This window comes from Oryx dammah, unplaced genomic scaffold (assembly GCF_014754425.2).
Source record: "Oryx dammah isolate SB20612 unplaced genomic scaffold, SCBI_Odam_1.1 HiC_scaffold_1, whole genome shotgun sequence".
Classification (NCBI taxonomy): Eukaryota; Metazoa; Chordata; class Mammalia; order Artiodactyla; family Bovidae; genus Oryx; species Oryx dammah.
Genome location: NW_024070185.1, coordinates 98,287,802 through 98,315,211, shown reverse-complemented (window position 1 = coordinate 98,315,211; position 27,410 = coordinate 98,287,802). Strand labels below are relative to the sequence as shown.

At 39.2% G+C, this 27,410-nt stretch overlaps 1 protein-coding gene across 1 annotated transcript in view; it reads left to right on the top strand.

Moving 5' to 3' along the window:
• The first annotated feature begins 20,147 nt into the window (after positions 1-20,147).
• Positions 20,148-27,410, top strand: part of SVEP1 (sushi, von Willebrand factor type A, EGF and pentraxin domain containing 1) — a 200,005-nt gene continuing 192,742 nt past the window's right edge. Inside the window, exon 1 of the mRNA XM_040239945.1 lies at positions 20,148-21,172. Coding sequence (XP_040095879.1) covers positions 20,636-21,172 — 537 coding nt within the window. The 5' untranslated portion in view covers positions 20,148-20,635. The remainder of the gene's footprint in view (positions 21,173-27,410) is intronic.

Sequence of the window (27,410 nt, the reverse complement as noted above, 5' to 3'; positions counted from 1 at the left end):
TGTTAACTTTTAAGAAATAAATGTTATTTTAAAAACCTTAAAAAAAAAGTGTGGTCCAGGAATCAGCATTGGTATCATCTGAGAATGCATTAGAAATGCAGAATCTCAGATCCAATCCCAGTTGTGCTGAAGCAGGCCTATCTTTTAACAGACTCCTAGGCAACCCACTCCAGTGTTCTTGCCTGGAGAATCCCAGGGATGGGGGGAGCCTGGTGGGCTACCGTCTATGGGGTTGCACAGAGTCGGACACGACTGAAGCAACTTAGCAGCAGCAGCAGCAGGCACAGAAACGTGATTCAGATGCACATGAAATTTCTCTGAAGCAGCGGTTCTCAAGTGAGGTCTCTGGGACAATACCATAAGCTTCAGCTGGGAGCTTGTTAGACATCGCAATTCTCAAGGCCCCCATCCAAACCAACCAAATCAGAAACTCTAGCAATCTATGTTTTATTAAATGTTGCTGGTACTTCTGATCCTGCTGAAATTTCCTACATGATAGAGTCCCTTTGGTGCACAATACAGTCACCTGGGGAAATTTTTAAAATCTTGGTGCACAGGCTGCAACCCATACAAGTTAAATCAGAATCTTTGTGGATGGGATCTAGGTATCCAGTATTTTAAAACATTTCCCTGGTGATACCAATGGGCACTCAAATTTGAAAATCACTATTCTAAAGGAGAAAGACTAGGCACATTTATTTTAGTGATTACTAAAACTGGCTGCAGTTCTCAGAATTTAAGTTATGGGGTGACATTATGTTTTATCTGTAAAGAATCATTGGCATTTTGATTGAGCTATCACAGGTGAGTTTTTTTCATCCTTCATTCCTCTCACACTTCATTTGTTTTCTTCACTTAATCTAATATAAACCCTCTAGTGACAGTCACGCCACGAGTGTGGGAGACATTTCAAAGTGCAGACCAAGTCCTAGCTTTTATACTCCTAGGGATTTAGAAAGGGAAACAAGAGAACAAAAAGAAAAAATACCTCTTTAGAGAAGGGGCTGAGCATAAAGAAAGAGAAAGAGAGGATAGTAAACAGAGCCTGCTGCTGCCAAAAGGTAGGAAAGAAGTAAGTATGAGTTATATTTGCTTAGAAAGCAAGATGAGCACTTGCTGATGCTGGTTCTGAAAGACAAACAAAAAAGATGGGGCAAGCTAATGGGAACCTGCTGTACAGCACAGGGAGCTCAGCTCAGTACTTTGTGATGACTTAGATGGGTGGGATGAGAGGGTGGGAGGCAGATCTAAGAGGGAGGGGATACATGTATACTTATGATTGATTCGCTGCTGTACAGCAGAAACCAGCACGACATTGTAAAGCAACTATACACCAATTAGGGGGGAAAAAAAAGACAGGGCTAGGGCTCAGCTCAGAGAAGCACTGGTGGCAGCATTCATGTGTTTCTGCCAACGTGGGGATCACTTTAATGAGGAACTAGTCAATATGTGACCAACAGGAAAAGTCCAGTTTTGTCGAGACCATAAACACCATGACCTGCTGGTCTTAAGGGAAGGTCTTGGATGAAAGTTAAAATTCCCAGGGCGTGTGGGAGAGGAAGGAAGCCCAGCTCTGGTGGTTTAAAGAAATCCATGTTAATTATGGGGGTGGCTCTTGGGAAGTTTAAACAGTATAACTTCATGGCTTAACTAGTGAGTCTATTGCACACTCCATTGCTTTTGTATTTTCTCAAAATATTGCCAGGAATGCACCTTGTCATGCCTATCCAGATGCTGGCAATTGCTGCCTGGGAACATGTTTGTCCCTCACAGGCATTGTTAGTTCGGGAATACCGCTCCAAAATTATAAGAAATCAGTAAAAATGACTTTCTTTTTCACTTTCAGACAGAATTCAGAACTATGCTTTTAGGTTATTTATTTTTCACTTTATAAATTAACACAATACTAGCTGGAAAGCTGACAGGAGAGGAAGGACCCTAGGTGTTAATGCGTAAACCATAAATCTACAGACATAAGCTGTATAAAACACATCAAGGTCGCCCTTAAAATAGAGTGAAGAGTTAGGGCAGATATCCTTTGAGCATCCTAACCTGTATCAATTTTTCGGGCAAGGAGCTTAGTTTCTCTGAGGATTCTATTGATCTTTTAATTTATTTATTGAAGGATACTTGCTTTACAGAATTCTGCTGTTTTCTGTCTCTATCGGTCTTTTAAATCAGGAAATAAAACTCATGAAAAAAGCCACATGCTACTGAAAACTGGTGATTTGGGGAGAAGGGTTGCTGGATGAAGAGAGAGGCAGGCAAGTGCTTTGAATGTGTATTAATACAAAGTACATAAATGCTGCTGAGAAAGTTTAGGCAGAGGGCAATGGGCACAGGGGCTCCTAAGAGAGGCTAATTGGATTCTTCAAATTTTTCTGCAAACCTAACCTATCCATTCCTAAAAATTGTATTAATTCACCTCTCAGTAAACAATAGTCTGGGAAGGGAAGGGGGTAGAATTAGAGGTTTATAGCAAAAAGTGTGGACCAGTGAAAAAAAGGACCAAGATTCAGGACGAAGCTTTGATGGTAGCTGGAGCTATGGAGATGAGAACGTATCCTGAGGCTGGAGAAATTGCACACTGGGTGCAGGCTGGTCCTGAGTAAAGCCCTGGAGCATTTCCTGAGATAGATGCTCTACAGTTCTCCCAATTTGGTTTGGGTGAATTTTGGTAGTTTGTAATTTTTGAGAAATTGGTCCATCTCATATCAGTTGTTGAATTTGTGTGATAGAATTGTTTGTAGTATCCCTTTGTTGTGTTTGTGATGTGTGTTGGAAATATCACTACAGAGTGATATTTCCTCTTTCAGTCCTGACGCTGGTAATTTGCAACTTTTTTCCTCTGCATGATCTATCTGGGCTTGAGTTTTATTCAGAGAATCACTCTTTGGTTTCCTTGATTCTTCCCTACTGTTTTTTCTGTTTTCCACTTCATTTATTCCTATTCCTTTATTTAGAGAGTATATGCCCCTAATAAAGCAATCATTATTTCCTTCCTCTACTCATTTGGGGTTTAATTTTTTCTTCACAAGTTTCTTAATATGAGGTTAAAAAATCAGCTTGAGACTGTCCTTCTTTTAAAATATAAGCATTTAGTGCTATAAATTTCTCTCTAAGTACTACTTTAACTGCACTCCATATATTATGATATGGTATTTTCATTTTCATTTAGTTAAAGTTACTTTCTAACTTCTCTTGATATTTTTTTTTTTGCTCCATGGGTTGTTTCTTTTCCAAATGTTTGGTGTTTTTCCAGATGTTCTAATTTTTTATTTCTGTTTTAATTCCACTGTAGTGAGCACATACTTCATATGGTTTCAATTCATATAAATTGATTAAGGCTCATTTTATGGCTCAAGATATCATCTTTGTTGATGAATGTTCTGTGAACACTTGAAAAGAGTATGTATTCTGCTCTTATTGTAGGGCATGTTCTATAAACGACAGTTAGTATTGTTTAAGTCTTCTTTATCCCTGCTGATTTTCTGTCAAGTTCTTCTATTAATAACTAACTATAGATATCTCCAGGCTTCCCTGGTGGTTCAGATGGTAAGGAATCTGCCTGCAATGCAGAAGACCTGAATTCGACCCCTGGGTCGGGAAGATCCCCTGGAGAAGGGAATGGCAACCCACTCCAGAACTCTTGCCTGGAGATTTCCGTGGACAGAAGAGTCTGGATGGCTACAGTCCAAGGGGTTGCAAAGAGTTGGACAAAACTGAGGAACTAACATATACATATACATGCATAGATATATCCAACTGTATTTGTTAATTTGTCTGTTTCTTTATTCAGTTCTATCAGTTTTTGCTTCATGTAGTTTGAGGTCTGTTGTTAGAAGCATACACTTTTAGGATTATTTTATCTTCTAGAATTCACCCCTTTATCAATATTTAGTGTCTTTTGTCACCCCTAATAATATTTCCGTGTTCTAAAGTCTACTCTGACTGTGATAATATAGTGTGTTAGTCACTCAGTCGTGTCTGACTCTTTTTGATCCCATGGACTGTAGCCTGCAAGGCTTCTCTCTCCATGGGATTTTCCAGGCAAGAATACTGGAGTGGGTTGCCATGCCCTCCTTCAGGGGATCTTCCTGACAAAGGGGTCAAACCTGGGTCTCCTGCATTGCAGGCAGATTCTTGACTGTCTGAGCCGCCAGGGAAGTCATTGGTGATTTCACAGTGTATCTCTTACCTTCTTTTTACTCTTATCAATCCACTATATTTACTTTTAAAATGAGTTTCCTATAGTCAGCATAAAATTGAGTCCTTTGGAAAATCTAACCTAAAAGTCTCTGTTTTTTATTGAAACATGGAAATGTAGAAGCCTTACATCCACTTAAGTTCCTTATATCAATTTCTTTATATTATAGTTGTAATACACATTAAAAGCCCCATCAGACAATGCTGTAATTTTTGCATGTGATAGCTATACTTATATGAAGAGAATGTGTAAAAGGAGAAAAACAGTCTACTTACCTTGATATTTACCATTTCTGTTGTTCTTCCTTTATTTGCAGCATTACATTTTACCCCTTGGATAATTCCTGGGTTGGGAAGATCCCCTGGAGGAGGAAATGTCAATCCATTCCAGTATTCTTGTCTGGAAAATTCCATGGACAGAGGAGCCTGGCGGGCTATAGTCCATGAGGTCACAAAGAATTGGACACAACCAAGTGTGTGTGTGTGTGTGTGTGTGTATTTATAGAATCTTTGGGTTTTGATAGCTTGATTATGATATGTCTGGATTTCTTTCTTTTCAGTTTATCCTGTGATGGGTCTCAGAACTTCTTGAATCTGTATATTTATCTCTTCACTAAATTTAAGTGTTCACCTATTATTTCATATATTTTGTGTGTGTGTATGTGTGTGTGTGTGTAGCACCAATCTATTTTTTCTCTCTCCTGGGACTTTAATGACACAAAATTAGAACTTGGATATTGTCCTACAGGTGCCAGAGATTTTGTTCTTCAGCACCCCCAATCTATTTTTGACTCTTTGTTCTTCAGATTGGATAATTTCTATGTGTCTATTTTCAAGTTTACTGAATATTTCCTTTGTTATCATCATTGTCTTCTGCCACTGAGCCCATTGAGGATTTTTTTTTAAATTTCTGATATTACATTTTTCAGTTTTGAAATTTCTATTTGATTCACTTTTATAATTTCTCTACTCAAAACTTCTACTTTTAAAATATATTTTTAGAGTGTTCACCTTTATCTTATGGGACATATCTATAATAACTGCTTTACTATCTTTGATAATTCAAATATCTAGACCATCTTAGGGTCTGCATTTGTTGATTGTCTCTTCCTAGGAAAAAGTGATCCAAGTTTTCTTTTTTCCTGATTTTTAAAAAATTAATTTTGAGATGTATCCTGGACATTTTGAATGTTATATTGCAAGATTCTAGGTCTTGTTAAAATCCTCTGGAGATACCTCTTTTTGTCTTTTGTTTTGTTTTTATAGAGAATAAACCCAGTTAGGTTTAGACCACACATTCTATCTCTCCTTCTATGGATGACAAGTCTAATGTAAGGTCAATTTTCAAAACCCTTACTGTGCTGTTTAGTCTGCTTCATGCACATACCTCATAGGAGTTAGTCTAGAATAATGGATATTGGTTATTATTGTAGTTTCATTCTCAAAGCTATGGTTCTTTGTGTCTGTTCTTGCATTTCAGCTCATGACTAAGGACTTGGGTCAGTTCATACACAAAATTAGAGGATCTCTTTCTCCAGATCTCTTCTCCCTAAAATTTCCCCTATATGCTCTGTCCCTTAAGATTCCTCTTTCTAGTTTTTGGACTGGAAAGCCAGGGTTCCTCTCAAGTTGTATAGAGCATGCTACTGAGATGGCCATCAGGATGAAGTAGCAGGAGAAAAGAAAGAAAGAAAAATAACAGTGATTGCCTTGAACTCTTTGACCCACATGGGCCCTTTTGTTTATTCTTCTTACGTCAAAGACATAAGCTTTCTTTATGGGCTTTAGGTGCCCACATTGCTACTGTCATCGTAAATTACCTTAAAATGTAGTAGATTAACACAATAAACCTTTTGTATCTAACATTCTCTGAGGCTCAGGATTCCAGGTGTTACTGGGTTATCTGCCTCAAAGTGTCTAGCAAACCTGCAGCCATGATGTTGCCCAGGGCTACGGTCATCCTAGGGCTTGACAGTGGGAGGATCTGCTTCCAAGGTCACTCATATGACTGTTGATGGGCTCCAGAAGTCCTACTCTGAAACTCACTACCTGGCTGTTGACCGACGGCAGGCCCCTGTTGGCTGTTGGCCAGAGACCTCAGTGCTTTGCCCTGTGGGCCTCTCCGTCAAGCATCATTAGTTACGACATTGCAACTGGCTTTCCTCAGAGTGGGAAAGGGAGAGAGTGAGCACAATGGAAAACAGGGTCTTTGTGACTTAATCTTGAAAGTGACATCCCAACACTTTAGCCATATTTTATTGTTGGAAGTGAATCATTAAGAACACCCCCACATTCAAGGGGAAAGAATTAGAAAGACCCAAAATGAATATCAAGAGGTAGGGATCATTAGGGTTCGTTTCAACAGTTGTCTACCACACTTTGTTAAATCAAACACCTGATGTGCACGATTTTTTAAATTGAAGTATAATTGACTTGCCCTGTTAGTTTCAGGTGTATAGCATGATGACTCTATTTTTATAGACTATACTCCATGTTAAGCTAGTATAAAATATTGGCTGTGTTCCCATGTGTACCTTATATCCTTGTAACTTATTTATATCTATTTGTCTATATCTCTTAATCCCCATCATATATCTTGGTTCTCCTACATATTTCTCCTCTAGGGAAAGCCTCTCCTCTCTAGTTTGCTCTCTGTATCTGTGTCTGTTTCTGTTTTGTTCTACTTTTTGTTTTACTTTTTTGATTCTACATATAAATGAAAACATACAGTATTTGTCTTTTTCTGTCTAGTTATTTCCCTAAGCACTTATTTCACTCGCCCTCCAAGTCCATCCATGCTGTTACAAATGGCAGAATTTCATCCTTTTGTATAGTTGAGTAGTATTCCATTATATGTCTGTGTATATTGAATATATATTGCCATCTTTTTTATCTTTTCAGCTGTTGATAGATACTTAGGTTGCCTCTATATCTTATCTATTGTAATGTTGTTATGAACATTGGGGTGCATATATCTTTCTGTATTAGTGTTTTCGTTTTCTTCATTTACCTACGTGTGGGATTTCTGAGTCATATGGTAGCTTTATTTTTAACATTTTGAGGAACCTCCATACTGTTTTCCATAGTGGCTGTGCCAATTTACATTTCTACCAGCAGTATATGAGGGTTCTCTTTTTTCCCACATCCTTACCACCACTTGCTACTTCTGGTCTTTTTGATAATAACCATTCTGACAGGTATGAGGTGATATCTCATTGCTGTTTTGATTTGCATTTCCCTGATGATTAGTGATGTTGAGCATCTTTTCATATACCTATTGACCATCTAATGCCTCTTCAACTTTTCTGCCCATTTTTTAATTGGGATGTTAGTTTTTTTGATATGGAGTTGTATGAGTTCTTTATATATAATTAGGATATTGACTCCTTATCATTTGCAAATATCTTCTCTTATTCAGTAGGTTACCTTTCTGTTTTGTTGATGGTTTCCTTCACTGTGCAAAACTTTATAACTTTGCTTATGTCCCATTTGCTTATTTTTCTCTTCTCTAAGGAGACAGATCCTAAGATATGTTTCTAAGACCTGCATTACTGAGTGTACTACCTATGTTTTTTTCTAGAAGTATTACAGCTTTGAGTCTGGAGATATAGTCTTAAAAACCATTCAAACTAGCATAATTTTAAGAATATATATCTTTAGGCCTTTTCCACATAACACGGAAAAATATAAAGTGCTGTCACATGTTTTGTTTTCTTTCTTTCCTGACAAACATAGATTCCATCTGGGTTCAATAGAAATTAAAGATGCTGAAAAATGCAAGACAGACCTAGAAAGAGCCAAGGATATGGAAAATAAATCTGGGTATGTTGGTTCATCATTTGAATGCTAGAATGGTTTTCTAGTCTGAATGTTGTTAGGCAAATTAAGCATAAGAAACATCTGGCTGGAGGAAAACAGTGCAAGAATTAACAGGATAAACAGAAATTAGCAGAGTATGTTGCTTCATTTTAAACTGTACATGTTTGCAAACATTGTAAGTCTGAGATCAAATCACATTCCATAAGGGATAAATTGTGTTACTGCAAACTGGTTCTTTATCAAGTAGTGAACTGAGAGAGAAGTTCCTATTTTTTAGACTTTACATTAGCTTAAGACCCCCTGAATATATTAAAGCTCTTTGAAGAATTAAAATTCTCAAGTATGAGGCTGCCAATTGAAAGAGCAGGTGGGAGATTCCTAAACGTTACAGATTTGCTTCTAACATCGAGTGACAATATATTTTTCAAAGAGGTCCATAATAATACTTTCCTTCCACATGATTTTCTGCCATGTGGTCTTGCCACTCCCCTGTGATGAGTTAGAGTCTGTCTTTCCACCCTCTTAAAACAATGATAAAAGAAGAGTTGCTAACTACTGCTCTAAGATAAACATTGTTACATATTTATATGTTTACTTTTGTCATGTTTTTCTATGTGTATATTTTTTTAAAAAGTTTACATAACAGGGTTTTCAGCCTCCCCAGCCCAATTTAACAGGATGTATTGAGTGTTTTTATAACATTAATTTTTTTAAAATATAAGCATAATATTTAGATTTTCCTTTTATGTATTTAATATGCTTTAACCATTCTATTATTATATGTTAGGATTATTTCCAATATCCCCAACATTTTACTTTTATAATTAGTACTGTAAATTCCAGCCTTGTACATAAATGTGTGTGTGCTCATTTCTGATTATCTCCTTAGAAAGGAATCCTAGGTAAAGGATATACGATCACTGTGCTGTGCTGTGCTAAGTCGCTTCTGTCATATCTGACTCTTTGCAGCCCCATGGGTGGTAGCCCGCCAGACTCCTCTGTCCATGGAATTCTCTAGGCAAGAATACTGGAATGGGTTGCCATTTCCTTCTGCAGGGGATCTTCCCAACCCAGGGATCGAACTCACCTCTCTCAAGTCTCCTGCACTGGCAGGCAGGTTCTTTACCACTAGAGCCACCTCGGAAGCCCTGTATGATCATTATTATACCTTAAAAAAATCATATTATTGAATCAGACTGCAAAGGGCTAACCATGTAGAATAGCCCACTTTTATCAAAATTTGGGAATGGCAAATACATTCCATCTAGAGTTAATAGTGGTGACCTGGTACTCCTTGATGGGAAGGACTGCTCAAGACCACATCTGGATCCAGCAGCAAAGAATGCTAAAATAAATAAGTGGTGTTTAACCTCAATGAGGGATGGAAGAATGGAAGCACATGTGCTTTGTGTCTGCCAACCCAGCTTTAGCCAGTTCCAGTTGAATATATATTGATCAATTTTTGCCAACATGAAATGCAAAAAAAAGTTTATTGTTTTTGCTATAATGCATATTTCCATAATTATAAATGTGGTTCCATAGCTTTTCATATGACTGGTGTCCATTTGCATCTATTCTTCTTAGAATTTCTTTTTTCATTATCCTTTGTCTATATTCTCAGTTGCCTTGCTAATGTAGACTTACAAGATGCATTATATATAAGGATGATAAGATTTTTTTTCTGCCATTTTCCAATTTGTCATTGTCCTTTTAAATTGTTTATGATATTTTATGATGATAAAAGTGTTAATGGCTATGTGGTCAAATAAATTAAAGGTTCTTTTTGTGATTCTTCCTTTGTTTACATGCTTGAAACCTTTTACATGCTACAATCTTAGAAATGTTCATTTATATCTTCTGGTTTCTTTATGATTTAATTATATTTGTCTCCTTAATGCATCAGATGCATGGGGCTTCACTGATAGCTCAGTTGGTAAAGATTCCGCCTGCAATGCCGGAGACCTGGGCTCCTTTCCTGGTTCTGGAAGAGCCACTGGAGAAGGAATAGGCTACCCACTCCAGTATTCCTGGGCTTCCCTTGTGGCTCAACTGGTAAAGAATATGCCTGCAATGTGTTAGACCTGGGTTTGATCCCTGGCTTGGAAAGATCCCCTGGAGAAGGGAAAGGCTACCCACTCCAGTATTCTATCCTGGAGAATTCCATGGACTGTATAGTCATGGGGTCGCAAAAAGTCAGACACAACTGAATGACTTTCACTCACTCATTCAATGCATCAGAATTCTACTCTCCTCCTCCAAAGGCATTTCAAAGAGAAACAGACTAAAAAAGGAGATAAAAAAGACTGAGTAAGGAAATAGCAAGCAAACGGAAAACAGTAATGCTGATCATGTTGATGATAATAATTATAGTGAAGCGGAGGCGTCATCCAGACACAGTGAAATTCAAGGTAAATATATATATTCAGTGAATAGAGGCTAATTTTATGTTGTTGAAGCTGTAGTTAGCTTGTTTATGAATAGGTATTTACTCACAGCAAATACAACTTTTAAAATATTTGTGGGTAAAATTTAATATATCATGAAAATACAAAGCAAACCCTAAAAATATTTTAAAAATTGTCAAAAACGACTGTACCAGATTTTAACATACTTTCAGTCTTAAACAGATGGACTAGATTAAAGTGAATGGGGATATGGAGTGTTTGAATAATGTATACAATAACATTGATTTATAAGACAGAACAATTTGTCTTACAACCAAAACTGCTTATCTTTTTTTTTTCAAAATCTAATGGTATGTTTTACTGTTTGTCATATATTAGGTCACAAGAAATTTTAATAAGAACAAAAATGTACAGTCCTGTTCTCTGACCTCGATGAAGTAAACTGAAAATTAATTTTAAAATAGTTTAACAAAATACACAAACAAATACTCAGAGTTAAAATAATAACATGAAAAGAAAAGAAATTTCCCACTTAATAATTTCTGGACCAAAGAGGAAATAAAAATCTAATTATATGTTGCATAGAAAACAGTGGGACTTTCCCGGTGGCTCAGATGGTAAAGAATCCATCTGCAATGCAGGAGACCTGGGTTCGATCCCTGAATTGGGAAGATCCCCTGGAGAAGGGCATGGCAACCCACTCCAGTATTCTTGCCTGGAGAATCTCATGGACAGAGGAGCCTGGTGGGCTACAGTCCAAAGGGTCACAAAGAGTTGGATACAACTGAGTGACTTAGCCCCCCACCACACACAGAAAACAATAATGACCCTGCACATGAGGTTTAGCTGAAGTTACACTCAGTAGGAATGATATCTTTAAGAGCTCTATTTAAAAGACAATAAATGATAATGAATAAAGGACTCAAGGAACTATAAAATATTATTCAGGATAAAAGCATAAATTAATGTATCAGAAAATAAGGAGTCTAAGCACTGGGTCCCTAAAAAGCACCACAAAATAAATAAAATGTTTATGAAAGCATCAAGAGAGGAAAAAGTAAAATGACCCAATGTATAACATTGGAAAGAAGCTAAATAATACCATTTATATGGAGGAGAATATAATAATTGAAAATGCATGCTATTTAAAAGTTTTAGTTAATAATTTTTAAATCTGCATTTAAATTAAGGACAATTTCCTAACTTAGAGTGTAAATTACTAAGACTTTCTTAAAAAGAGTGAAAGTTTAAATGAGCAGATAACCTTGGGAAGAGTAGTAAAGGAAAATAAAATTGTTATTTAACTGTAAAGTGAACAACTGAGCATGTACACACACAGTGATACTAGTTCTAAGTAGTAAGACGGTATAAGTATATTCCACCCCATCTAGTGACAACTATAACATCTAGAGGGTGCATGTAACCACGATTTGAGGACTCAGAAAAGTTAATAAAGCAGGTGACTTGGGGGAGAAGACCAGAATATAAAATACCACTGATCAGCAGTGAGTTTACCACTTTCCCCCCTCTGAAATCCCTTGTGGCTCAGTGCTATAGTCTGAAGTCACAAGTAGGCATGGGCACACAAAGAGAGAGATTCACAAGAGGCATTCAAATTCAGGCTTAGAGTGGAAAAGCGTGTGTGTGTGTGTTTGCTCACCCTGTTTTTGTATTTCCCAAACCTCAGGCAAGATATAAAGAAGAATCAAGTGAAAACTGTAGAACTGAAAAACATAATAATTGAAATTTAAAGTTTACTGAATGGGCTCAATAATGGACTCAAGGTAACAGAAAAAGAGGAGTACTATCAATCTAGAATCATATCTATAATATATATGCACATATGACATGTAGACACAAACATACACAGTACCAAGTGCTGAATGGGATGCTGAGCCATTAGAACGCACGCATTTCTATTGTGAGTGAGCAATGCTATGTGCAGCACCCTGAAAAATATCGTGGCTCCTTGTTATAACGCCGAACATACTTTACCATGCTGCTGCTGCTAAGTCGCGTCAGTCGTGTCCAACTCTGTGCGACCCCATAGACAGCAGCCCACCAGGCTCCCCCATCCCTGGGATTCTCCAGCCAAGAACACTGGAGTGGGTTGCCATTTCCTTTTCCAATGCATTAAAGTGAAAAGTGAAAGGGAAGTTGCTCAGTCATGTCTGACTCTTCGCGACCCCATGGATTGCAGCCTACCAGGCTCCTCTGTCCATGGGATTTTCCAGGCAAGAGTACTGGAGTGGGGTGCCATCGCCTTCTCTGATACTTTACCATATGACCTAGTAATCCTACCTCTGGGTATTTATCCTAAGTCAATAAAAATTTAAGTTCACACAAAAACCTGTACACAACTTTAGATGAATTTCAAAGTTATTTTGCTGAATGAAAAAAAAACTAATCTCAGAAAATTGCATACTATATGAATCCATTTGTATGATTTTTGAAAAGATAAAAGCACAGTAATGGAGAGCAGATCAGTTGGGTTGCCAGGCGTTAGGAGTCAGGAGACAGCGTAACTACAAAACTGAGCTTTTTGGAGTGATGGAACTATGCTGTATCCTGATTGTGGATGTGGTTACATGAATCTGTGTATGTGTTTGAATTCATGGAACTGCACACCCACTAAAAGTCAATTTTACTGCATGATAATTTAAAACTAAATTTTATAAAGTAACTATAATTATGGCTGCCTCCACATGGGAGTTGTGGTGTCATAGTTTGTCAATAGGAAATTAATTATCTTTTCTGATCTTTCTCTATTCCACATGCTGGTGGGAGAAAAAAAACGAGATAAAGATAAAAAGAATATGCCTTTTAAAAATTTTTATCATTATTACTGTTTGTTTTTAGCAGAGCAACCTCCAGAATTATGGTGAAGATCACAAACTGAGTTTGGTTCAAGCCTTGACCTTGGATATAATATCTATAAATATAAATGATACTGTTGTATTTTTTACAGGTTGAAAATGATGAAAGATGAACACATTAAGCTCTTACTTCTAAGTGGGCATGAGGGCTGGTCCTGTCAGTGAATCTAGAGTCCTTCAATGCATGTCCTTCTGGAAGAGAGTACCTTTGGAAAGTTGGTTCATAAATTCAAGGACACAGGCCATGTTTTGGGCACGCTCTTTTGTGGATGACTATCTCTGAAGAAGTAAAGGCAATGATCACTGTAAACATAATAGTCCAAGAGCATTCTAGAAACTGGGGGTACCTTTTGTTACCACATGAAAAATTCTCAATCCATGTGCCTTTCACCAGTTCAAGATGTAAGTCCTAACAAAGTTTAGCTGAGGATAGGTTCGAGGATAGAGGGTCGGGTTTGAGATCAGGTTATCTAAGGCCGTGCACTATAGATACAGATGCAGTGATGGACACAAATGATGTGTTAATTACCACCTTCACTGCAAGCTTGCATTGCTAGCAAGAGCCAACACGTTAAACATGCCAGGCATTAAAATGTAACAGCAATAAACCATTTATATTTCCAGACATTATGGCCCCCTCATACAGCTCTATTTCTTCACCAATAGAAATGGAATGCCCTTTATATTTACTTGAGGATTTATGGCAAGATTAAATGAAATAAGCACATAAAATGATACTTATTTAAACACTTTGTAAATCTGTATTTTGTGTTAAAACTGGGCCTCCGTGGTGGTTTAGCAGTAAAGAGTCTGCCTGTAATGCAGGAGACATGGATTCAATCCCTGGGTCGGGAAGATTCCCTAGAAAAGGAAATGGCAACCCACTCCAATATTCTTGCCTGGATAATCCTGTGGAGAAGAGCCGGGTGGCTACAGTCCATGGGGTTGCAAGAGAGTCAGACAGGATTTGGCGACTAAATGACAACTACCACAAGGTGTTAAAGCCAGATTGACAACATTTATTTTTATTTATTTAATTGTTTAATTGCTTACAATGTCCACTGCTAGGACTCCATGAACTCCATCTTCCGATAATTCTACTTAAACAGTCGCTGTACAGGGGAGAATGTTTTTTATTAAATTCACAACTGAAAGATAGTCTTATAAAATACAGTCACCAGGTGGCATCTTCCTCCTGTCCCTACTGCCTGTCGCTGTGATTCACTAACACTGTGATAGATTTTAAAACAAGACCCCATGCCCAGCATGCATGGAAAGTGAAACTTTTCCTCCCTCTGCTTCCAGTAACTGGGCTTGATTCTTGGCATCTCAGAAGGACATTTAGCTAGCATCACACTCTGCTTTCTTCCTTCTCCTTCCCTCCCCCCTACCTCAAATCCATCCTTTTTACAGCACCTGCTTTAATGCAGGAAGATGGTTGCTGTGAAGGGTGGAGTGGAGGTGGATGTCCCTAATAAAAGTCCCATTGGATAGGCAGGGATTGAGGTTCAGTTTCTTGTTTATCAGTGTGCAGCTAGCGAGAAAAATATGATGTATCCCCCCTCCCTTACACCACCAATACACATTCCTTTTTCACAGAAGTCTTTATGTCATGAGATGAATCCCAGGGCATTTTTCTTAGTCTGGCTATGGTGTCATTTCAGTACTTTTAGGTTGCTTCTCAGTCTTAATTTTTGCTTGAGTGAAAGGTTTTTTTTCAATTGAAGTATAATTAATTTACAATGTTGTATTAATTATTGCTGTACAGCAAAGTGATTCAGTACATATATAACATACATTCTTTTTAATATTCTTTCCCATTATGGTTTATCATAGGATGCTAAATATACTTCTTTGTGCTAACAGTAAGACCTTGTTGTTTATTCATTATATATATAAAAGCTTACATCTGTTAACCTCAACCTCCCACTCCATCCCTCCCCTAACCTCTTGTGTTTTGCTGCAAGTTTTATTTTTGTTTTAGGTTTGAAGGACTCTTCAACAAAAGAAGCCACCTGTCACACACATAAACAATTTCAATAGTTAGTAGAGGGTTAATTGACTTAATTTTAATATACAGTCATTAAAAGAAGAGAAATAGAAACAATAGAGAATAGTAACAGCACATATATCAGCAACTGGGCTGACCAGCATCCAGATTTAAACAGCGCTGGGAAGTCCCTCATTAACAGCAAACTGGAGTCCCAGTTGGGAAAAGGTCCCAGGCGGTGTGTTGACCCAACAGGTGAGACTTCAGATTAAAATTTGGTGGGCTCCTGCTTATGATCCCAGGCTGCAGACTGGTTTACATGCAAAACTTCAGCTCTGCTTTTACTTGAAACTTTTTACACTGCTGTGTGTTTAACCTTGTGAATCATAGCATTTGGTTAGAACCCAGGGGGCTGGCCAGACCTCCAGGGGCTCAAGAATCCAAGACCCCACTCCCTGTCTCATCTAAGGTGCTGCCTGACTTGCTGTGCTTGCATGTACGCACGGAATCCAAGCAGTGTCCACGCAGAGCAGAAGCATATCAGAGGCTTGCTCTCCTGCTTCTGAAGACTTTTCCATTTTAATTGCCCTAACCCTTGGCAGCTGCCAGTCTGTTCTCTATGCCCATGTTTCTGTTTCATAGGCAAGCTCATTTGTGTCATATTTTGGATTCTACATATAAGTGATAACACATATTTGTCTTTCTCTCTCTGACTTACTTCCTATACTGAAAGTTTATCTTATTTTGTGTCTGTTAATTGTCATACAGGCCAGAGTTTCTGAGCCTCGGCACTCCTGACACGTTGAGCTGAATGGTTGTGGGAGCTGTCCCATGCATCATAGGATGTTTAGTTGCATTCCCCACCTCTACACTAGATGCCGGTTACACTGTCCCCCCCTATACACACAGATCTCCAGATATTTCCTGGTCTTCCCTGGTAGTAGGAGTAGGGAAGTCAGGGGGGTGCAAAATCACCCTCCAGGAGAATCACTGCTTTAGACCAAAGAGCATAACACAATAGAGAGCTCTGGGGGGCAGTGCCAAGCACAGAGAAATAATCTTGATAACATACAGGCAAGATTGCTCTAAGTCTCCACTCCTTATCACAAGCATAGGTAATGTAGACCTGACTGTTTAGCTCACTGGAAATATACAATGCTAGAGTATGTTGGTCTTATGCTCTTGCCCCTAGGGCATGTGTCAGAATTATCCAGGAAACTTTCAGTGCACTTAGATCCACAGCAGAATATCGTTACTTCATCAATACTTTGAATACAAGGCATTTACTAGAATAGTTGATTGGTAATATTATTTAATAGGGTCATGAACAAGTACACATTACTATACGACAAATATAATTTTAAAGAACATTTTAATAACGATTTTAGTTTAATTGGGTGGTTTTTTTGGTGCCAAAAAAGACAAAAATTCCAAGAAAAGCTGGGATGAAAAATGTAGAAAAGAAGAATTTTATCAAATGCCCACAGTTGCTCAATTACAAACTTCTGCTAGAGTTGAACACTCCTAAGTACTTCACCATAGTTATAGGTAATATAGCAGGCACCAAGTGAAGTTACTATCCCCAACTAAAGATCAGAAAGTCCTTGCGAAAACTGATTTTTAACTCTTTTCTATAGGAATCTCTTCAATGTTAGGGCATTAAGCTTCCCAGAATTTTCTCGATTTTTCTTTTTGAACTCAGCTGTTTTCCCATTTCATATGACTCAATATTGTAATTGTTTGCTGTGTTCACCAAATGTTTCTAGCTTTCTGATTTCTAGAGCAATGTTAAGATTGTACTTCACAACCTTTGGAATGATACATGGCCATACATCTTTTTTTGGCAATGAAATGAAACAAGTGATGTGTTTTGGAGTAGTGAGTAATTCATTATATCCTCCTTTCTCTCCCGTAGCATTTATGAAAGCATGTATTGAGAGGATAGCTCCCATGGCTCCAGGTTTGAGTTTATTATACAGGATCAAGTTCAGCTGAATGTAATAGGAAAACTCAAAAGGGGTAGAGAGTCAGTCTGAGAGGAGTATGGTGGTTCTGCTCTGTGAAGTGTGCGGGAATCCATGCTTTTTCTAGATTACTACTCACCTGTTGCTTGAATGTGGCCATTATTCTCATGATCCAAGCTGGCTGCTAGATGTCTGCTGCCAGGCTCATGTTCCAGGTAGAAAATGGAATAAGGGATGAAAGGAAGAGACAGCAGACAAAGGGAGCAGCTGTCTTTTAAAGAGGTTTTCTGAAGCTGCCACACAAAACCAGGATTTGTATATCATTGCCCAGAACCTAGCTATATGGCTGCATCCATCTGCAACGGAAGCTGGGATATATAATCTTCATTTGGGGTAATTCTGTGCCCAGCAAAAACTCAGGAGCTCTATTTCTCTTCTAGACCCTTCTAGAAGAGATGTACTAGATAGGTGACTAACAGTCTCTGCCACAGTAAGCATATGCCCTAAGTTAGGGCAATTATAATGGCCCATGCATTCCACTGCTTCCCTGGTAGCTCAGACAGTAAAGAATCTGCCTGTGCAGGAGACCTGGGTTCAGTCCCTGGGTTGGGAAGATCCTCTGGTGGAGGGCACGGCAACCCACTCCAGTATTCTTGCTTGGAGAATCCCCATGGACAGAGAAGCCTGGCGGGCTACAGTCCATGGGGTCACAAAGAGTTGGACACGACTGAGCGACTAAGCACAACACACACCCTCCCTAGTGTTGGGCCAGGGATGGGCATATAACCCATGCATGCTTCAGTGACATCTTTCTCTAAGGTCATGGTGGTCATTGTTTTTGTTGAATTGTTTTTAACTTGAGCTCCTGGGGAAAAGTCTTTCCTTTTCAGTTCATAAATCTGAAGACACAAACTAAATCTAACATTCTAAGAGAAACAGAAGCAAGAGGAAAATGGAAGACTTAGGTCGTTCTTGATTTCCTTTTCCAAGCTTTTTTGAGACAAATCCACCCTTGCCCTTTCTCCAGTTTAGTTACTGAGCCAAGCAATCCCTTCTTGTTTACAGTGAGGAGAAGTTGGGTGCCTATTGCTTGCAACCAGAAAGTACTAAAACAATCGTCTATCTCTCTGGGTTTTTGTGGAACATATGAGTGAGTACACATAGAGGTTGCCATGGTGCCTGGCACATAAAGGTCCTGAAATGTTAGCTCTTAATGATGTATTTGAAATAACACAGAGTAGATGAAATTTGGACAGACTTTCTCTTTTTCAACAGTCTCAGCTCAAATGAGGTCTTGCTTATTCCCCGGGAAGATCCAGGAAGATTGAGAATTTTTTCTTCTTGCTCCCTATTCCCCATCCTTGCAATCATCCTACGGCTCTATAATTGTTTGCAAAGTCTGTTTTCTCTTCTGATAGCCTTTGAACTTCTGGAAGATTGGAGCTGAGTCTTACTCAGCTTTAATACCTCAGTATCTAATATTCTGGCATGGTAGACGGTCAAGAAATATTACTAGAAAAATAAAGATCTGAACAGTATTCATTATTAAATGTGGAAATAATAGCAATCAGCATTTGTAGACACATGCTATATTCTAAGGGCTAGTCTAAGAACTTTGTATGATATCTTCACAATAACTTTAATATGCTATTATTTAATATTACTCCATTTTACAGATGAGCAAACTGATGTCAAGGTCATACAATGACTGCATGGCAGAGTCAAGATTTCATTCCAGGCAAACGGACTACAGAGTCCTAAAACTTCAACCATTATATACACTGTGAAGATATTTCATTAAATACAGATGTAATTAAATCATCTGACATTAGGGACAAAGGAAATTCTGAGATTATTGATTTCCATCATGAAATAGATATGGAAACTGAAGCTAAGACTTGGAAGTGTCTTGGTTCAGGTGATTTATATAATGGCAGAAACGTACCTGCACAAGGCTCCTGACTCCTCACTAGAATTACTTCTGCAAAGTTTACTCCATCTCTTTTGCAAAGTTTACTTCTTCTTTGCACTTGCACTACCCCTTTCAGGGTTTTGTTTTGGAAAAAAAAAAAAACTACCCCAAGGTGGCAACCTGTGTAGGTATGCAGTTATGTGTTAGGTGCCATTTAAAGTCAAGGAGGTAGGCCTCTGTCTCACCTGTTGAAACAGGCCATGGGCATATAAGAGAGGACTGGAGGATAGAAACTCTTACTCATCATCAGATTTCATCACAGACTTCACGTCCTCAGTGAAGGCTTCCCTGACCTTTCCTCAAGTCTATCTGCCTGAGATCTTCATAGAATTTAGCATGGTCAGATGTAATTATATACACTATTTATGAAATACGTGGTTAATGGTCATATCACTTGTTCCCCTGTAAGTTTCCTGTGGACAAGATCTATGTCAATTTGTGTTCCTCCTTATATTCCAGGTGTCCTAGCACACAACAGGTGCTCGAAAATATTTGCTAAATGAACGAAGGGGTAACCAAACGGATGAATAAATGCACGCGTGCAGCGCCACGACAGTCATTCTAGGGGCTGCATAGAGGTAGATGCAACCCCTATATATTGTGGTCGGAGGGGACCCTCAAAAGGACACACACACACCCCACCGATCAGAAAGCCCCACCACAAAAGTCGAATAAAACATTCACTTGGAGAAGGCTTTGAGGTTTCCCCGGAGAAGGGGAAAGAGACACAAAAGGTGAGCAAGCAGTTTTCAAAGGATGCTTTCAACTCCCTGGCCAGTCCGTGTGTGTTTTCCTCTACAAAGTGTTTCCAATTACTGTGGCACTCTCGGTATCTGGATCCATCTCCAGTGAATTCCTCTGCGGCTCCTGCCAGACATATGGGATCAATCAGGGCTTCGGCGCTGGTGCGCTTGCTGCGGGAATGTTGACAGCCTGACAGACGCGGGGTTCTGGTGTCATGGAATCTCCGAGAGTCTTTGGCTTGAACCCGGGAGGAGAAGGAGAAGGGGGAGGAGAGAGATAGAGGCAGAGATAGAGGAAGGCGAGGGGAGAGGGAGAGACAGAGGAGGGAGAGAAGGAGGGAAGCCGGAGATTCTTCTTGACTGCCCCCTTGCCTTCAAACATTTTATAGGCTTCGGGGAAAGCGAGGAGGAGGAGGAGGAGTGAGGGGAGAGAAAAGACGGGAGCGAGAGGGGTAGCGAGCGCGCGCCTTCCCTCCCTAATTCTCGGGCTGCCGGAGGAGTCTGGACTGTGTCCCCAGTGTCCGAGGAGAGAGCGCTGAGGCTCGCGGCCGCCGTCCCACGCCCCGCGCCGCGCACGCCCCTCGGCGATCCCGGCGCCCGAGCATCTCTCCGCGCTGGGCAGACGCCTGCGCTCCGGACGGCCGCTCCGTCTCTAGCGCAATGTGGGCGCGCCTGGCCTTTTGTTGCTGGGGTCTGGCGCTGGTTTCAGGCTGGGCGACCTTTCAGCAGCTGTCCCCGTCGCGCAATTTCAGCTTCCGCCTCTTCCCCGAGGCGGCGCCCGGAGCCCCCGGGCGGCTGCCGGAGCCGCCCGCGCCCAGCGAGGACGCGGCGGCCGCGGAGAGCAAAGTGGAGCGGCTGGGCCAGGCGTTCCGGCGACGCGTGCGGCGGCTGCGGGAGCTCAGCGAGCGCCTGGAGCTCGTCTTCCTGGTGGACGAGTCGTCCAGCGTGGGCCAAGCCAACTTCCTCAGCGAGCTCAAGTTCGTCCGCAAGCTGCTGTCCGACTTCCCCGTGGTGCCCACGGCCACGCGCGTGGCCATCGTGACCTTCTCGTCCAAGAACAACGTGGTGCCGCGCGTCGATTACATCTCCTCCCGCCGCGCGCACCAACACAAGTGCGCGCTGCTCAGCCGCGAGATCCCGGCCATCACCTACCGAGGCGGTGGCACCTACACCAAGGGCGCCTTCCAGCAAGCCGCGGTAAGGTGCCCTTCCCGCCCACCACCGCCTGCCCGGCTATAAGCCGGGCTCAGCCTCGGGCCAGCCATAGCACCCCAAGTCAAGCGTCCCCATCTCCAAAGTCAGAATCATACCTACCTGTTGTGGAAGGGAGGGGGCTCCCTTGGAAGGATGGATTTTAAAGGCTTAAGGAGATGTCAGGCTCATTAAGTGGTCTTTGAGAACTCTATTAGGAAGGAGTCCTTGAGATGCTGTTCACATTCACTGTCGTGGGAACAAACTATGGGCAAACTGTAACACGTGAGTATGTTTTAGGAAGTGTCACTAAAGGTAAGAGGTGGAGTGATCTGAACATTTCCCCAATTCTCTGGGATGTGATTTTATACTTTCAATATGCACTTCGTTGCTCTGAGTCCTTTACCAGACTTTTAAAAGAAGGAAGTCAGTTTCAGATGCTGGACTTTTACTTTGCCAAAATGTAATTTTTTCTGATTACAGTGTAATGCATATTCATTTGAAGAAAATTTAGAGCCTATAGAGATGTTGGGCACACGATAGCAAGCCAGTGTGTGTGGAATGAATGAAACCAGCGGAGGAAAAGGGGGAAAAACCCTCTAATCTCATCACCCTTAAAAAGCCACTGTTTACATATTGTTGAATATTTGCCCAGTATGCACATCTGCTCATACTTTAAAACAAACTAGTGTCTTGCTGTTTTGTAGCCTACATTTTTCACTGTTATATCATGAAATGATCTATATGAGTATATATCTAATATAATGTAGTTATTATATACTGACCTTTCTAGCTAGATTATTATAGTCTATAATCTATTTGACCTGTCATCTGTTGTTGAACAAAAGTTTTGGTAAACACAAATATTTATAGACCCCTTTGATTACTTCCTTAATAAGAATTTCTGTAAAGTTGCTTAATTAAGAGATGTGAACATCTGTAAACTACTTGATACATTTTGTCCAGGTCTGCCTTGGAGGGTTGTATAGATTTACATTCCCATCAGCAGAGTTCCCCCACCCCCCACCCCATAGCTCAGTTTGTAAAGAATCCGCCTGCAATGCAGGAGACCCCGGTTGGATTCCTGGGTCTGGAAGATCGCCTGGAGAAGGAATATGCTACCTACCCCAGTATTTTGGGGCTTCCCTTGTGGCTCAGCTGGTAAAGAATCCTCCCGCAATGCGAGCGACCTGGGTTCGATCCCTGGGTTGGGAAGATTCCCCTGGAGATGGGAAAGGCTACCCACTCCAGTATTCTGGCCTGGAGAATTCCATGGGCTGTATATAGTCCATAGGGTTCCAAAGAGTTGGACACAACTGAATGACTTTCACTTCACTTCAGCAGAGTACCACAGCAGTAAGTTTGCCACAGGGTCACCAGTAACATGTGCCAATATTTTTAATATCTTTGCCTATTTGGTAGGTGAACAGAGGTATCATTTTAGCAAATTCAATGGTTTTCGTTTTATTGTGGAATGCGTATTTTCTAATACATTTACTGGGCATTTATATTTTTCCTTTGATGATTACCTGGTCATTGTTTTTGACCATTTTGTAACTATGGTGTATGTTTGTTTGTTGGTTTGATCATTTGTAAAAGCTCTTCATATAGTAAGACCTGTAACTATTTGTATACATGCTGCATTGTTTTTTCCAGCTCACTGCCTTTTGCTTTTGTTTATCACAGTGTGGTTAAATGGATGATTTAAATTTGTATATAGTCAAATCTATCAAACTTTGTCTTTAAATCCTACATTTGCTTATATTCTTAGCATAGCTTTCTCATTTCCCATATCAGAGAAATATTTTCCCATCTCACAGTTTAATCTATCAGGAGCTTATTTTAGTGTATGGTATGACAAAGATGTCTAACTTTATTTTTTAATAGTTAACTAGTTTCCCCAGCATCATGTGTTTACCAGCCATTCATCCTTTTCTAATTTAATTGAATGCCTCTTTTGTCATACACTAAAAGTTTATGGGTATTTGAGCTTCTCCTGGCCTCCTATGAATTTTTTATTATCCTGGATAATAGGATAGTTCATCCTATTATCTATTAATTTTAAGCTTTGCAAACATGATTTAATTATTATAACTTTACAATCTATTTAAATACCTGATTGTGAGAAGTCTCCATTTTCTTATTTTTTCTCTTTAAGTCAATTCTCATATATTTATTACTTAATATGAAATTTTAATTCATTGTTACATATTCCAAATGAAACCAGCCAAGATTTTGATTTCAATATAGAAAATATAGAATTAACTTGGGAATTATTTACATTTTATAATTATAGTCCTTCCAAGTCAAGACTATAGTATGTCCATTTTTAACCAGTTCTTTCATATCCTTCAATAAAGTTATAGATTTCTACTAATTAAGTCCTGCATATAGTTTTCAAATTTAGACTTAAATGTATTCCATTCAATATTGCTATCATGAATAGCATCTTTACAAATTAAATGTTAAACAATTATTTTTTAAAATTAAAAAAATTTTATTGTGGTATAGTTTATTTACAATGTTGTGTTAATTTCTGCTATACAGCCAAGTGACTCAGTTATACATATATTTTCATATTCTTTTCCATTATGGTTTATCACAGGATATTGAATATAGTTCCCTATGCTATGTGGTAGGACCTCATTATTAATCCATCCTATATATGCTAGTTTACATTTGCTAATCCCAAACTCCCAGTCCGTCCCTCCCTGACTTCCCTTCCCTGTGGCAAACAGTCTTTTCTTTATATCTGTGAGTCTGTTTCTGTTTCACAGACATGTTCATTTGCGTTGTATTTTAGATTCCATGTATAAGTGATATCATATGGTAATTGTCTTTCTCTTTCTGACTTACTTCACTCAGTATGATAATCTCCAGGCCCATTTATGTTGCTGCAAATGGCATTATTCCATACATTTGATGGCTGAGTAATATTGCATTATATATATATATATATATATATATACACACCACACCATCTTTATCCATGCATCTGTTGTTGATGTTTAGGTTGTTTCCATGTATTAGTTATTGTGCTGCTATTAACAGAGAGGCGCATGTATTTTTCAAATTACAGTTTTGCTTGGGTATATGCCCAGGAGTAGGATTTCTGACTCTTCTGGCAACTCTGTTTTCAGTTTAAGGAGCCTCCATTCTGTTCTGCATAGCACCTGCACTGGTTTACATTCCCGCCAGGGGTGTTGGAGGGCTCCCTTTTCTCCGCACCCTCTCCAGCATTTGTTGTGCTGTGCTAAGCCACTTCAGTCGTGTCTGACTCTTTGTGACCCTATAGACTATAGCCCACCAGCCTCCTCTGTCCTTGGGATTCTCCAGGCAAGAATACTGGAGTGGGATTGTTCCCAACCCAGGGATCCAACCCACATCTCTCATGTCTCCTGCACGGGTAGGTAGGTTCTTTACCACCAGTGCCACCTACTTGTAGATTTTTTGATAATGGCCATTTGGACTGGAGTGAGGTGTTACGTCATTGTAATTTTGATTTGCATTTTTCTAACAATTAGTGATGCTGAGTGTCTTATCGTGTGCCTATTGGCCATCTGTATGTCTATGGAGAAATACCTATTTAGGTCTTTGGCACACTTTTCAACTGGATTGGATTTTGTTTTGTTACTGAGTTATATGAGCAGTTAAACAATTATTCTTGATGTAAAGAAATGTTGATTTTTTAAACATGACTTCTATATCTAGATTCTTGTTTTTCTGTTTGATTCATTTTTTAAAAAACACATTTTATTTTACTTATAATAAGTATTTATCTTAGAAGATAAAATAATCAGAAAAATTTTCTGAAAATACACTTTAATATTTTGGCACATATCCATCTTGATATTTTTTGCAGTTGTCTAGGTAATAGGTATATATTCATACATGTACATATATCATGTATAAATAATGTTTACCCAAAGAAGCATCATACTGTATATTATCTTTTTTAACTTAACTTTTCCATCATATTTTGCAGTCTTTTTTCCATAATAAGAAATACATTTCTACTTTATCATTTTTCATGGCCACACAGTATTCCATTTCAGGATGTGCATTTATTTGTATCATGTAATTACCTATTATCAGGTATTTAGGCTGTTATAGGCTTTCCTGGTGGCTCAGATGGTAAAGATTCCACCTGTAATGCAGGAGATCCTAGTTTGATCCTTGGGTTAGGAAGATCCCCTGGAGAAGGAAATGGCTACCCACTCCAGTATTCTTGCTTGGAGAATCCCATGGACAGAGAAGCCTGGAGGGCTACAGTCCATGGATTCACTGAGTCAGACACAACTGAACAACTAACATACACACAGGCTGTTAAGAGCAACACGGTGAGACCAAATCTTTGCTCATATCTCTAATAATGTCCTTAATACAAATTTTTGAACTGGTGGGTATTATTCCTTCAGAGAAGATGCCTGTTTTTAAGGCCTTTGCTAACCTGTGCCAAGTGGCTCTGCAGAAAATGTGTACCAAATTATACTCCTACATGCAGTGCGTAGGTCCATATCTAGGATACAGCCAGCGCAGGTTAGTATATGTGAAAAATAGAATCTTATTTTTATACTGTCCTTTCTTATTAGTGAGGTTGAACACTTTTTTCATATACTTTTTAAATACACTGGCCATATATAGCTTTTTTGAAAAATTCCTATTAAAAGACTTTGGGATTATTAACCATTTTTTATTTGCAAGTGGTTCTTTTTCTTAGCGATTTGCAAATATTCTTTAAATTTTAATGATATTAACCTTTCTGTCCCCAAGTCTGCGGCAGGTATTTTTTCTGTGTTTCACTTGCCTTTGAATTTTGTTTATGATGACAGCATCTACCATTTTATCAGTGTGTTGAATCTACTTTTCATTTGTGTTTTTCCCCCTGTCTTGTGACCTTTGAAAGGCCTCTATGAGAGAAAAGAACTCACTAAAGATGCCCCCTGTGTATTGAACTGTTAACAGTTGCCCCAGGCAGGCTTCAGTTTTACAGGCTGTTTTCTGCTGGCCTCCACTCCTGGTGGAGAAGAACCTCGCGGCACCAGGAAGAACTTGCCATAGCCCAGCTCCTCTGTTTGGCTTGGCCAGGTCTGCCCAGGGCCTTTCAGTATTGTTGATCCAAAACAGTTAAATGCATAATGAGTCGAGTACAGACTGCTCTCCTCAAAACCTGCTCTGTCTTCAGCTTTCTCCTTCCAAATACTACATCCTGGCTTGGAAAGTAGAATTGCCAAAGAGGTCCCAGTGCCTTTCTTCAGTCTGGATCCATTTGTAATCCAACAAGCAGGGATTTCTCAAACGTTTGTGTTAACTGAACTTTCCCTTGACTTTATTTTCCTTTTCTCATTTTGGTTGGGTTATAAGAAGGTGCAGGAGAGGGTCAGCTGGGCTCAGTTCCTGTCTAACCTGGCAACCTGCATGTCGTTATTGTAACTTTGCCAGGCCTCTGATGAGCATGCTTAGGTTTAATTAAATGAGATATTCATGAAGAAATTTGATAAAAGATGATCAGTGTTTAGAAATGGCATTAGAAGAAGTTTCAATGGGAATTTTGGCAAAGGGATCAAAGTCTGTTTTATCACAAGATTAGTTTGAAAATGATAAGCTGTGTGGTTTGATTTGGGAATTTAGACATTTTTTCATGGAGATGAGACAGCTTTTTAGGTTCCCCTGTGGGCATAGAATGGTGATATTGGAACTGATTGTGGTCTAGCCTTGATGTGAAATTGAAAATCACAGGTACATTTTTGAGGTTTTCAAACCTCAAAACCCCAGGAAAATGAGTTTTTCAAAACTTTTCCGTTTGAAACTGAATAACCACACAGCTATCCACAGCCACAAACACAGGCAAACAAATATACAAACACATAAACATACATATATTGACATACTCGCAAGTACATGGTTACCCTCCCAATTCAGACATCTTATTCCTCTTATAATCTCGAGATGGAGAATTTTCTTTACCAACTTGAAATTTGCTGTTATCTGTCAGTACATATGATTGACAAAACAAAAAGGATAACAGTGTTGCTTCATTTTTTATAGCGTGTCAGAGTTGTACCACTTAATGAGAGAATATATGCTTGGACACACTTTATTTGAATGGATGAACTGCAATGTAGATATTTTTTCTTGGGGACCACCCCCAACACTTATCAAAGAGTATAGGACAAAAGCAGTGAAATTGGAAGTTAGTACAGATCTTTCCAGAGACACAATCAATAGAATAGGGGAAAGACTT